This window comes from Scardinius erythrophthalmus (assembly GCF_964197995.2).
Source record: "Scardinius erythrophthalmus genome assembly, chromosome: 17".
Classification (NCBI taxonomy): Eukaryota; Metazoa; Chordata; class Actinopteri; order Cypriniformes; family Leuciscidae; genus Scardinius; species Scardinius erythrophthalmus.
Window position 1 is genome coordinate 7,293,647 of NC_138237.1, and position 14,283 is coordinate 7,307,929.

General features: G+C 37.7%; 1 protein-coding gene across 9 annotated transcripts in view; it reads right to left on the minus strand.

Moving 5' to 3' along the window:
* Positions 1 to 14,283, minus strand: part of cdk5rap2 (CDK5 regulatory subunit associated protein 2) — a 50,025-nt gene that overhangs the window by 8,245 nt on the left and 27,497 nt on the right. For 5 of the 9 annotated variants that reach the window (XM_081390138.1, XM_081390134.1, XM_081390136.1 and 2 more), the window contains 7 exons: positions 13,527 to 13,923; positions 9,621 to 9,841; positions 8,480 to 8,540; positions 4,079 to 4,269; positions 1,681 to 1,974; positions 575 to 700; positions 363 to 479 (listed from right to left, as the gene is read on the minus strand). In XM_081390138.1, coding sequence (XP_081246264.1) covers positions 363 to 479; positions 575 to 700; positions 1,681 to 1,974; positions 4,079 to 4,269; positions 8,480 to 8,540; positions 9,621 to 9,841; positions 13,527 to 13,923 — 1,407 coding nt within the window. The remainder of the gene's footprint in view (positions 1 to 362; positions 480 to 574; positions 701 to 1,680; positions 1,975 to 4,078; positions 4,270 to 8,479; positions 8,541 to 9,620; positions 9,842 to 13,526; positions 13,924 to 14,283) is intronic. The other 4 variants (XM_081390139.1, XM_081390135.1, XM_081390137.1 and 1 more) reach the window with 1 other exon arrangement.

A 14,283-nucleotide genomic window follows, 5' to 3' on the forward strand; every position in this document is an offset into this window, starting at 1 on the left:
ATTAATGCGTTTAAAGAAAAGCAATAAAAAGACTTTTATCTTAGTCTTTCCTTCCTATGACGGGGCAACCCAGAGAGAAACCACATTAGTTTACATTGAATTGAACACCAGAAACAGTTTGTGTTAATACCGATAGTAAACAGAATATAATATTTTATGTATAATGCAGGACTTTTAATTATAAACAAGCCTGAAATACACTTGTGTGCAACTCTTATTTTGAAATGCATACACTTTACTACTTCAAGTTATACCATACTAATTTTGTTATACCCTTTACAATATTTAAGACTTTTATGGCCTTAAATTTGATGAAACTTAATTCAAGTCTTTTTTCAGGACCCTTAGGGAGAGTTAGTTACCTCGTGCTCCCTGGTTGAGCTGCTCTTTGAGTGTGTGGTTTTGGGTCAGGAGGAAGTGAAGTTCACTGTTGATGTGAGTCTGATCCTCAGAACCAGCGATGAAGATGTTAGTGGCTGCTGATCACACATATACATATTAAATGATTTGAAGATATTAGGAGCGTTGCGAGCATCTTTAAACATGCAATTTGTATGAGTTTGTGTGTGTTCACCTGAGTCTTTCTCAGCTTCCTGTAACTTTCTTTCTAACTGTTCTCGGAGTCTTTCATTGGTTCTGATGGTCTCTTCAAGACGCTGACGCAAAGCTCGGATCTCGTGCAGGTGTTCTGCTAACAGATCTACAAGAGAGAGAGATAACAATGCACTTATGTATTATAATGTAAAAGATTTCTGACTCTCAATAACATAAGCACATTGTAAGGACTCATTAACATTGTCCTAACCAAGAACACAACCCTTTAAAGAATGTCATATGAAATAATAGTCAGTCAAATCCAACTCATTTATTTATTTGTAGCAAATTTGAAACATCAGGCTTTTATGGATCATATAGTCTAATATAGTGAGAACATGGAGCTCATACTCGAGGAGGAAAAAAAAAAACTAAATTTTATTCAGACACAAACTAAGGTAAAAACATTACATTTGGTCCAGATGTTATTTATATGTCCAAAAAATAAGATGAAATTCTAATAACTTGTAAATGTAAAACAATGAGATCTTTAGAACAATATAAAAAACTACTTGCATAAAATGCATATAAATATCAGTTTTTATCTCCCAATAAAATTTCTTAGGATTCGGAAGATGATATTTTTATGAGTTTTATGATGAAAGCTCTGAAGTTTTTTATTGTCGGGGCCAAAACATAGAATGCAATGTATTACAATGATGTGATTGAGAGATGAACCAATAAACCTCCCTCAAAAGCCTGATGATCATATTTGATATTCACATTTTAACATGATTTTTCTAATAAAACGATGCAAAACGATGGATAATTAAGTAAACCTAAGTTGCTTCAGTCCAGTAAGTGTTCATCTTGAAATATTACTTACAATATTACTGGAACATGACCTGAAGGCTTATTGAATGCTAATGCTAGTAGATTGTGTACAAGTTTTTTCAGCTGTTTTGATCATGTTAGAGGACTTAGAAATTTGCATACCAAATACGATACAGTAAAAATAATGTTATACTAACTTAGAATGTTTAGTTGTACAGTTATGTGGATTTTGGACCGATGAGAGCTCATTCTGGGCAGAGATATCCAGTGTGAGCAACCAAAGGTCACAAGCAAACACACAGTGAGCTCTACCTGAGTTGACAGTCTTGCCCGTCGGCATGTTCTGTTGCTGCTGCTCCTCCGGCTGTTTGTCTTCGGTCTGGTTCTCTGGGTTGTTCTCCAGGATGGAGCGTGTGAGGTCCAGTTCACTACGAAGTGTAGCGTTCAGCTCCTCGCTGCCTCTCAGCTGCTCCTGCAGACGCCCATTCTCCCACTGTAGCCTTCGGACACTCCCCTCTCCAGCATCAGCCACGCCCCCTTCATCAGCCACGCCCCCAGACACCGGCCCCATATCTGTAAAAGCATCGCCATTGGTTGCCTTCAGGCCTGCAAGAGACAACAACAAAAAAGTAATTTACAAATGCACACAAGAACAAACAAGATCCGTAAATTAATTTAAATACAAAAAATGTATTTAATTTATTTTAAACTTTATTCCTGTGATCAAAACTGAAATTTTGGCATCATTACTCCAGTCTTCAGTGTCACATGATCCTTCAGAAATCATTCTAATATGATGATTTGCTCAAGAAACATTTTGATTATTAATGTTTATTGTCTTTTTATTATTATTGTTATTGTTGAAAACAGTTGGGCTGCTTCATATTTTTGTGGAAACTGTGATACATTTTTTTCCAGAATTATTTGATGAATAAAAAGTTCAAATGTTCTTACTGACACTTTTGTACATTTCATTGCTGAATAAAAGTATTAATTTCTGTCAAAAAAAATTACCCAGTATTTTACTGAAACAAGTTGAAGTACTAAAATTACTAAAACTAAAATTAAGACAAATTAAATCTTAATAGAAATATTTAATACAATAATGACAAAAGTGAAAACAACAAAAAATTAAAAGTAAAAGTAAACTGAAAATATGAATAAATTCTATATTAGTATATGAATAATACTAAAATAACACTGTTTTAAACATCAAATTCGGTTACTTATCCCTAACCTATAATTAAAGACAACAAGGCTTCAGCACCACTTGAATGAAGAACAGGGCAGTCAAGAAGAGAGTAACACTTGGTTTTTACCTTCCTCTTTGGTGGCTTTTAGCACCTTCCTCCATCTGCTACGAGAGATGGCATTATGGGCCATAATTTGTTCACTCATGTTCAAAGCTGAGCCACTGTTAACCTAGACCTGGTCTCACTATAACACCAGATCTCAGTATAACTGTAATCCAGTAGACTACCACAGCACTACCACAAATTAGGCTTTTACGAACATGTATACGGTCTGAATGACAATTAAGCATCACTCAACTCGCCTCTAAGAACGCTAGCACTAAACAAACTGCAAAGACGGTGTTAGTCCATCACGCGTTCACGAAGTACATCTCCAATCTCTCCATCTATTGTGTCCCAGCTGCAAGGAAACCTGAACCAGGCTGTTCTGAAGAGAGATCAGGAGTAACAAACTCCTTCTGTTTACTAGTGTAATGCTATGAGAGTTAGTCCATCATCTTGTGCTGAATGCTTTACTAAAGAGCAAAATCTATCCGTTTGAATGATACTTAACACTCAACACACACAACACACATGCTCAGGGCTCTGAACAGGAGGGCAGAGGAGAAAACAGTGCTTACTGAATAATGCATCTCTAAGGGCCTGTAACGGGACACCAGCCTCGGCTTCTGCCGTTTCACTTCATGACTCGAAATACTTAAGCTGACAGGATCGCAGATTAGGGCTGGGTGGTATATCGAATTTGTACGATATATTCATATATATTTTATAAACGATATAGGATGAGGCAACACGGTTTATATCGATATACAGTAGTTTGATATAGCGGAGGACACAGAGTGAGCAGCTGAGCAGAAGGTGCATAATCCAATTTGTCTTAAACAGGAAGTCTTATTTTAAGGCAGTCAAAGTAACTCGTGAGATATAGTTAACGTGTATAGCTTAATGCGGCAGATCCCCAACCCTGACGTGCATAAATATAATTTTTTTTAAAACGAAAAACCAGACCCGATAAAATTAGTATTAAATAAATGTCGAACCCGACTGGACCTGTTGACTGATTTGGCCGCTGCTCCGTTACTTTCATTCATTCATTTACTTATTTATTATTACTTTATATTATTGCCTGCCTAATGTATACAAGTTATTTCTGAGTTCGGCTTTCAATTGTGAGCAGTGGGTTGGAAAAATAAACGTGATAGCACAATAAAAGTTAAATCGATAGTCTAATAAATCGTGTATTTAAAAAGAAAAGCCCTGCATCTCACATCTATAAGATGGATTTCTGTGTGCGAGGATTACAAACGTTTGTTCCTTTTCTACGTATGTTTCTCAAAAATGCAATGTGGAAGTACGTGATGAAGTGCTGAAATGCCAATTCTGATGTTAGTTGGGATACAATCAGGTGCATTTACAAACAAATGAAATGCCTTAATACCTGATCAGGTGAGTGTTACCTGTGTGCATTCTGCTGGGGGTCTGCCTGCGCCGAGCAGGGGGGCTGTCCTGGAAGGATGAGGTGCCATCATTGGACAGTCTGTCACTCATCTCGGAGTCTGAGCACTGATCCATTCTCTGAGCTTGCATTCGCAGTTGATGTTGCAGAGCTTGGATGAGCCGGTCTTTCTCCTGTAGTTTTGCAGAGAGCCTGTAAGACACACAAATAATTACAGACAGAACGAAACTGTCTAAAAAAAATAAAAGAGGGACACGACAAAACTAACCGCTAATCAACACACCAATACCACACAAGACAATATAAGGAAATTAGGCTGTAAAAAAGTGAGGATTAATCCCAAATCCTTTACTTTTACTTACTACTATATATGCATTAACTTTGTGGCATATAGTACATAAGCAAAAATTAACTTAACAGGTTCATTTTAAACCTGCTGTTGCCAAATAACATACTTAATCTAAAAAAATAAACACTACCGTCAAAAGTTTTGGGTTTAATGTTTTTGAAAGAAGTCTCTTCTGCTCATCAAGGCTGCATTTATTTGATCAAAAAGACAATGAAATATTGTGAAATATTATTACAATTTAAAATAACTGTTTTCTATGTGAATATATTTTAAAATGTATTTTATTCCTGTGATCAAAGCTGTATTTTCAGCATCATTACTCCAGTCTTCAGTGTCACATGACCCTTCAGAAATCACTCTAATATGATGATTTGCTGCTTTTCTGATTATTATCAATATTGAAATTAGTTTTTGTGGAGACCGGTTTTTATTTAGGATTCTTTGATGAATAGAAAGTTTAAAAGAACAGCATTTACTTGAAATAGAAATTACTTTATAAAGGTCTCTGTTATTTTGATCAAATTTAATGCATCCTTGCTGAGTAAAAGCATTCGTTTCTTTTGAAAGGTAGAGTAATTTGGGACAGATTAATCATAAACTTGCATACTATACAGTATGAATATTATATGAATTGGGATGAAGCCTAAATCTAGCTGTGAAGACCACCACCCAAAGAGAACAAAAATACAGAACAAAATCTTCAATTACTCCAAGAAAGGTTTCATTGCAGAGATCACACACACTGCACTGCACACGGGCCACAGCAGGGCAGCACTCACAGGTCAATGTAATGCTGTGTACTAATGGCAAGATTCTGGTTCTGTCTGCACAAATAAACCATCTGTAGCTGCTGCTGTTCTCTGTCGCCCTCTAGCTGAGAGCGCAGGTACTGCAGCTCCTCCAACACACACTCACAATCACTGTCAGGAGGAAGCCAAAGACTACAGCATCAAACACAAGCTGGATTAATGGGTAATAGTAGCTACTGACTCAAGTGAAAACTACAGCACAAGCATATGCATACTAATACTGTTTTATTAATCATCTACTACATAATACTTGTGTGTTTGCGCACACTTGGCAAATAAAGTTCATTCTGATTCTGAGGAGTCCTTAAGATTTTCGTATTTGTTAGATCGCAGGGTAGAGACCTGCGCGGGACACAATTTTCAGTCCCGCTCCCGCCCGCTCCCGCAAAGATTTGTTATTTTTAGTCCCGCTCCCGCCCGCATCTGTGATATTATGTCCCGCTCCCGCCCGCAAATGCCCGCAAGACGGCAGGCAGGATGTATGTTCACGAACTGTCTCACGAAAGGTCTTGGAAAAAAAAATGCGATTTGTGTCCGTCCGTTGCAGGGGCGTAGCACCAAATTTTGGGCCCTGGGTACAAACCATCTGGCTGGGCCCCCGTACCATAATACCATAGTGATACCAATGCATTTAGATACGTATTGCATTTTTATCATAAAAACACTTAAAATGTAAACAAAATAAGCCACACTCTGATTAATATATTTTTGTTTTATTGTCAAAAGTACAAGTTAATTGATGATTATTTGTCTGTTTAGAAATAAATGCAGACTATTGAATTACAGGGTACACTAACCGCCAAACTAGACATTCAGTCTTTGAATTACGTTTTTAAAATAAGTCATTTTCAATCATTAAGATGTGCATTAAACTGAGAACAATTCTGTACTTAATGTAAGAGCGTGCGTGAGCTAATTTGCATAGCAATGCGGTAAAATAGGCGCTAATGTTTTTGCGGGTGTTAGATTTTGACAATGGAGGGAAATATACAGTGTTTTCATGTAAACATCTGATTTTTGCAGTGTAAGATTACAGTTAACGCCTTTAAATATTACATAAATGTATTATGTATTTTTATTAAACTTATTGAGTGTAGGCCTATAAATCAGCAGCAAAAAGTAATTCTTGAAAAAATCTGCACAGTAATTTTATCAAATCTACACGTTAATAAAAACAAATTGTTATTAGTACTCTTATAAAATTCAATCAGGCAATCATAGGCTACATTTCTCAATTTTATATTTATATATTAATGTCAAGAATTTAGAAGTGTGTTTATATAGCCCACGCTACACTACACAGAAATAATACACAATTAAATTATGCTTATTTTAGATGCATTGAGCAGGCTAGGTATAAAAAATATAGGCTTTTAATAATCTTTCAGTGCGCAAAACCATGATAATATAAAACGCTTCAAAACAGAGCGCGTATGCGCATCGCGGGTGCAGAATGATGTGCTCAAAGCGACATGGAGTCACAGCAAGTGTGCATTTAAAAGTTCACGGCACAAAGCGAAGACATGTCGAGCGCACAAATCTTAGTGTATATCTTTCCAACAGTTTATTGATCATTTGTTTCTTCAGTTTTAAATTCCAGTTATTGTGCGTTTGATGCCGATTCATAGTCCTTGTGCTGTTTGTGATCTAACAGGCACATGGTAGCGAGTCGTTTAAAAACAGCAACAAACTCCAACAAAATAAAGTCATTTTATGCCAATCCACAGCCTTTTCTCTACAGATCAAGCATTATAATGTATCATATTGGAGAGTTTTACCGTGCATCCTGCTGTAACCGGCAGAGGCGCGCGCGCTGTTTGAATAACGTTAGTTAGCTGTTACTGAATGGAGATTGACAGCCGCAGAGGAGGGAAAACGAGTTTCCGTAAACTTTAATGATGTAATACGACATCTGTCCCTCACATTAGGCTATGGAATGGCCTCAGATGACTTTGTCACCCAAACTGAAGTGAAAAAAGCGCGAGGTGCCGAAAAGCGCGCTGTTTGCATCCCTGTATGTAGGGTGTGATACTATAAAGTATTGGTATATTATTCAAACAGAGTACGAAGATAAATGTATGCTATTCTACCTGGAGTAGATATTTATGTTAAAACAATGTCAATGCTCGATGATGCATTTGGAGCTCACCTTTCTTTTCAAAAAACTGAGTGAGTAACTGCTTGCCCTCATTTGCCTTTCTCTCTTTAATCTTCTTTTCTTTTCGTTTTTGAGCCCCTTATTTTCCTTCCTTAAGGAAAGACATGACTCTTCCCCTGTCTTCCTAATTCCTATCACAGCTCACTCCAGCTCCTCCTGTCTCTCATCAACTGATTCACCGCGGGTCCGTAGCAGAAGCACCTGACCTGCGGGTCGTACCATTTACATTGATTCGAGAGGGGTGGTGGGGCCCTGCACAGCATGAAAATGACTTTTTTATACCAAACCAGTGCCTAACTACAAGTTTAGTTTTGCACAGGAACTTTTTTATTTGTACATAAATGCTATACAAATGTTAGTGCATGTATATGTATGTATAGAAAACTGACTTCTAAGGGCCCCCCCCCTGCCTCGGGCCCTGGGAACTCGGTACCCTTTATCCCCCCAGTCCGACGCCCCTGGTCCGTTGTATGTTAACGCCTTTTGGCATTTATGGCAGCAGGTAAAAGGAAGTTGATTCCCCTCTCCATCATGCACAACCGAAAAAGACTGCCAAATGTCTGATTTGATGTTTCGTGATATTTGTTTTGTAGTAGCCTAAATGTGCCTTTCTTTAGAGAAGTGCTTACATCCGAAGCACTAGAGGTGCTCTTTTCCTCGTCCATGCTGTCTATTTTGAACTTGAAGCTTTCGAATTCGAACACGGAGCAACGTGAAGGAATTGTCTCTAAACAAGTGTGCGTGAGATTAGGCTCCGCCCTACCCTAAACGACAACATCCAAGTTTAGGCTGCTTAAAACGTTTTTATTGCTGCCAAACATAATCTCCCTCACAACTACAAAGTATGTTCGCTACTTTAATCATTTATATATTTTACTTTACACTCATATTTAATTCGCGGGAGTGCAGCGTATCATCCCGCCCGCCCGCACCCGCAAGTGCACCTTCATCATCCCGCCCGCTCCCGCAATGACCTTTTAAAATTTGTCCCGCACCGCGCTGTTTTGCGTCGGGTCCCGCGGGAGTGCAGGACTCTATCGCAGGGCATCGTTCTTAACATATATAAAAGCAGAAAGCGGTTCTCACCTGAGCTTTATTTCTGTCTCCGCTCCCTCCTCATTATCCATACCAGGCCCTCCTGTAGAAACTAAAGGGAAACAGAAAACACATATAAAAGTGTTTCAGTTTTAGTTATTTTAAATGAAAATCAGAAATCCTGATAATTTATATTTAAAAATGTATATTTTTCTTTTATTTCAGTTATTACAAGTAGCAAAACTGTTTTTTTTTATTAAAAAAATCCCACACTTATGGAAGCTTGTTTCCGCCACAAAAAAAAAGATAATTGCGACTTTTTATCTCACAATTGCGAGTTTACATCTCGCAATTCTGACTTTATTTCTCTATAAAGTCAGAATTGCGTGAAATAAAGTAGTAATTGCGTGTTATAAAGTCAGAATTGTGAGATATAAAGTCAGAATTGCGTGTTATAAAGTCAGAATTCTGACATTTTTACTCGCAATTGCGACTTCATATCACGCGATTCTGACTTTATAACACATAATTGCGAGTTTATATCTCACAATTCTGACATCTTTTCTCAGAATTGTGAGATATAAACTCACAGTTGTGAGATATAAAGTCCAATTCTAAGGGGGAAAAAAACAGACTTTTTTTTTTTTTTTACCTCAGAATAGTTTATATCTCACAATTCTGACTTTATAACGCGCAATTGCGACTTTATATCATGCAATTCTGACTTTATATCTCCCAATTGCGACTTTATTTCTCAGAATTGCGACTTTATTTCTCAGAATTGCCACTTTATATCTCGCAATTGTGAGGAAAAAAAGTCCGAATTCTGAGATAAAAAGTCGCAATTATTATTATTTATTTATTATTCAGTGGCGGAAACAAGCAGCTTCCATACACATTACACCTCTGTCTGGAAAACTTGCATATATTTAAAACACTCTCAGATACTGAAAGCACTTTTTGCTTAAATGTGTTTTTTTGTTGCCATTCCTTTATATTTGCTTGCATGTTTCAAGCTATATAATAATTCCTAACATACAATTGTTTTTATTATTAATTCAGTTATTTTAAAAAATAACTTGCAGTTAAATAAGTAATTTAATAAAAATTAAAAAATGTACTTGATATTAAAAGTCAAGATTTGGGATAGGATCATGAGGTGCATAGTTTCCCTGTTTCTGTGTATGCTTACCCTGCTCTAGTTTCTCCAGCAGGCTCAGACTGCGGTCCAGCTGCTCTCTGAGCTGGAGACCCTGGTCAGAGTGCATCTCACTGGGTTGGAGTAACTCCTCTAGAGCGCCTCTGAGCTCCAGCAGCTGTTTACGCTGTTCCACACCCAAACCACGAGACACACGGATCTGTTCCCGCAGCTCACACAACTCCCGGGCCTGAGACTGGACCAGAGACTCAATTCTGCAGATAGAGAGAGAGAGAAGATTACATTTAACAAATAGGTAACGCTTTACAATAAGGTTTCATTTGTTAACTATACGAGTTAACATGACGTAAGAATGAAAAATACTTCTAAAGCATTTATTAATCTCAGTAAATTGCTACATTTATTCATATATTATTCAAATCAAAAGTTGTATCTGTTCATATTATTTAATGGAACTAAGCTTACATGAACTAATAATTCATATTTTTATTTTATTTTAACTAATGTTGTATACTGTTATACTGTAACAAATTGTTAGTTAAAGGCATTGTTCACCCAAAAATCTAAATTCTATCATCATTTACTCAGTCTAATGTCGTTTTAACCTATTAGAAATACGAATTAAGATATTTTTAATGAAACCTGAGAAGTTTCTTTTCCCTCATTAAAGGAACACTGGCCGACTTTTGGGACTTTACAAATAACTAGGTCACATGAGATACAGCCATCTTCTAACCAGTAGTAGCAGTGCTTCGGCCTTCTGAGAATATAGTTCCCAGTATGTATACGGTTAGAGGATGGCTGTGTCTCATGACCTTGTTATTTGTACACGATGTGACTATACTAGGGCTGCACGTTTTCAAGTTTTTCATTAACCGTTAACCGAGGCCCTTAGCGGTTAATACTCGGTTAACCATAGTGTGCGCGCCGCAACCCCGAGATAGGCAAAATTTGCGGGTGGGACATGTCCCCACCACTATTTTCTAAGGTCGATATTGTCACCACTTTTGAAACATCTCGCGGCATGAATACCAATACAAATAAACAAAACATCTTCAGTTAACTAGCAGAGCATTCATTTCGTTCGTTTTTTTTTTTTTTTTAGGCGATCTAGCGCTGAAATGTTTTGTTTTTTAAATCAAGTGATCAAAGTGCTCGTTGCCGCTGCGATCGAGAAGGGGCTTGTAAAACGTGCTGAGGTATTATTAATTCGTGGCCACAACAATTCACCTGATACTGATAAATATTCACCAATTCACAAAAAAAAAAGGAATAAAAAGCTGTAGTCGGCCTTCACTGAAGAGCTATCTTCACAGGGACGAAAAACAGTTTAATAATTATTATTAATTCGTGGCCACGAAATAATTCACCTGAATATTCACCAATTCACAAAATATAGGTCTTTAGCATTCACTAATTAATAGTATCAAACTGTTTTTGGCCACGTTAAATCAAAATGAGGGAGGGAAATAGTTCAACGTGTCCACGATTTATTAAAACGAGGGAACAAATAAGTCGTCGTAACAACTAATTATTTAGATCAGTGGACAGGGCGCATAAGAACAAACAGTGAGAGAGCCCCGGCCGCGCGCGCGCGCACTCTCACCGCCTTCAAACAACACGAGCGCTGTATTGCTCTCTCTCCCTCGCGCATATCAACACAGTAAAAGGTCGGAAGACCGATTGTGTTTTATAGATTAGTAGTTTGTTCATATAAAGTGTTTGATTAGCAAGTACATGTTTAGGAAATGCATAATACAAATTGTATGGGTTAATGTAACGGTAAACGGACTCTGCGGGTAAAACTGTTGTGATGAAACTGCGCATGCGCGGGGTAAAACTGCTGGTGTAAAGCTGTGGCTCTGCGGCTCTGCAGACAGATATTATTGTGCTGCGATCAGTGGCGCGGATACTGACTGACTATATTTGTTTCTGGCTCGCGCACAGCCTTCATTCTCGGACGCGCGCTTTCTTTGCCCGCTTCATATTAGAAAACTGGTCTAGCGGTCTCTGGCGGTGCAAAAATGTATTACAACTAAATTCAATGCACACCATTGACGCCACTTAACCGAGCAAAATGTTTCACTCGGTTACGCAATTTTTAACGGTTAATCGGTTAACCATGGACACCCCTAGACTATACAAATCACAACATGTAAATAGGAAAAAGTTGGTGTTATTTTGTCACTTATTGGGAGCAGTATGCTAGCTGGAGCCATTTACCTCCAGTCTTTGTGCTAAGCTAGGCTAGCGGTGGGTGTGTCAGACAGAGTTACGGCACGCACAGAGATGAGAAGGGTATGTATGGACTTATCTAACTCTGATACGGTGAATAAGCTAAAGTCCCAAAAAGTCGGCGAGTTCCTTTAAAGGTCCAGGTAACCAACCATTGAAGATTCAAAAAGGTCATAAAGGCATCATAAAATTAAGTGATATGAATCAAGCAGTTTAAACCAAGCCTGGAGAGGAGATACAATTGCTTTATATAATGAACAGATTTAATTTAACCTTTTATTTACATCTAAACAATGATCAACACACACATTCCTGCACATATTGTAAACACAGAAGCTTGTATGTGATCCGCTCTATGTATGTGAGTGTATATGTGCATAAAAAATAGGGCTGTCAACTTTAGTCGTTTAGTCGACTAATCGGTCGATGCTGTCTTGGTCGACTGGCATTCTCATTGGTCGACCAGTTGCATTTTTTTTTTTTTTTACCAATAAAGAAATTTTCATTGATTTACTCCTTGATATTTATTCCTTTATAAGCAGTTATATATTACTGTATTCTAAATATAATTAGCCTATGTTTTATCCCCAACTTTAAATGCTTTAATTTAGGCTAGTTTGTAACAGCACCACAGTTTAGCGCACCACGTAGAACACTCGGGAACCGCACCTGTGGCTGCTGCACTGCTGCTTCGCGCTCAGTAAGGAATATAGGTAGTAATCTCTATGTGTCTGTCTGTCCGTTTGCATTTTGATTGTTTCGAGAACCGTTCATCCAATCGACTTCACAAGGGAGTGCAGTGTCACATTTGGTGCAATATAGACAGACACGCAAGACGCGACACGTTCAGAATTAATAGTAAACTACAGAACAGCGCGAGCGGGAAGCGGCGCACCTCACGCGAGCAGGGCTTAGGAAATATTCTCAGAGAACGGACACTGATATAAAACGCACACAGTCTGTTGACTAAAGCAATACTTTTAAGTCTAATATTTTTCTGACTAACAAATTACTGACACAGTAAAAGGGTAGATTAAAATAAAGAAAAACGAAATTTAAATAAAGAAAAACGAAATTTAAATAAAGAAAAAAAAAAGAAATTTAAATAAAGAAAAAACGAAATTTAAATACAGAAAAAACGAAATTTAAATAAAGAAAAAACGAAATTTAAATAAAGAAAAAACGAAATTTAAATAAAGAAAAACGAAATTTAAATAAAGAAAAACGAAATTAAGTTAGCCTAAATTAAAAACGGGATCCCAGGTGTCAAAAAAAAAAAAATCAATCAAAATGCAAAACATCGCGTCTTTTTTTTTTTTTTGTCGACTAATCATTGCGCAGGACAGGACTTTGGTCGACTAAGCATTTCTTTGGTTGACTACAGCCCTAATAAAAAACCTAAATTAATTCTGCTGGACTTGGATTAAAATGCTTGATTCAAATTAGAACGTCTTTATGAACTTTTTGGATCTTCTATGTTTTGGTTAATTAGACATTCAAAATGGAAGAACAGAAACCTCTCAGGTTTCATTTGATAATGTGTGTTTCAAAGCTTAACCAAAGTCTTATGGGTTTGGAACAACATGAGGCTGAGCAAATTATGACAATTTTCATTTTTGGGAGAAATATCCCTTTAATGTAAGTATATGCAGTGTTACCAATAAATAAACCACAAGATGAAGAATAAATCCTGATGAAGGTTACCTGGATGGAGAGCCTGGTTGGCTGGCTCTGTTCAGGCTTTTCTCTTTCTCCAGCTCAGAGTTCAGTTGGGCGATTTGAGCCTTCATGATCTTCGTATCCTCATCTTCTTCACCTGCTGTGGGGTCAGAGGTCACACTCAGGAGCTCAGATGACAAAGACTTCTTCCGCAGCTGTCTCTGGAGCTGCTGGATGACTTTGTGTTGTCCTTCGATCTGTGACCTGAGCTGCTGGATGTGCATGGTGGGGTCGGCATGATAGTCGGAGAGTCGAGGTGAACTCAGGCCAGGAGAACTGGGGTACGAGGGGCTGGATGCGGTAATGTCAGGAGAAAATCGGTCCCGAGTGCCCGTGAGGACAGGAGACAGAGAAGGAACCAACCGCAAAACACCGTCCACATCTGATAGTGACATTAAAACAAACAGAGGACAAAGAAAAATAGACATTAATAACAGGAAGGAGATGCAGTTCCCAGAGAAAGACGCCATATCAGTAACATTATTAAAACAGGGATAGGTAACATGGTTTGGTCATGCGGAGGAAGTAATGCAAACCATGTTAAAGAACACACATACATGCTGACAAACATATAACCAAGGTTTAAAGAAAAGTGCACCGAATTTTTTTTATTCTGTCATTGTTTACTCACCCTCGTGACATTTACCCGTAGGAAAAAAAACAGCACTCATTCTGCTAAATGCTTGTGTTACACGGAGTAAAGAAAGTCATGGTTTGGAACGGTATTAGAAGTGAGTAAATA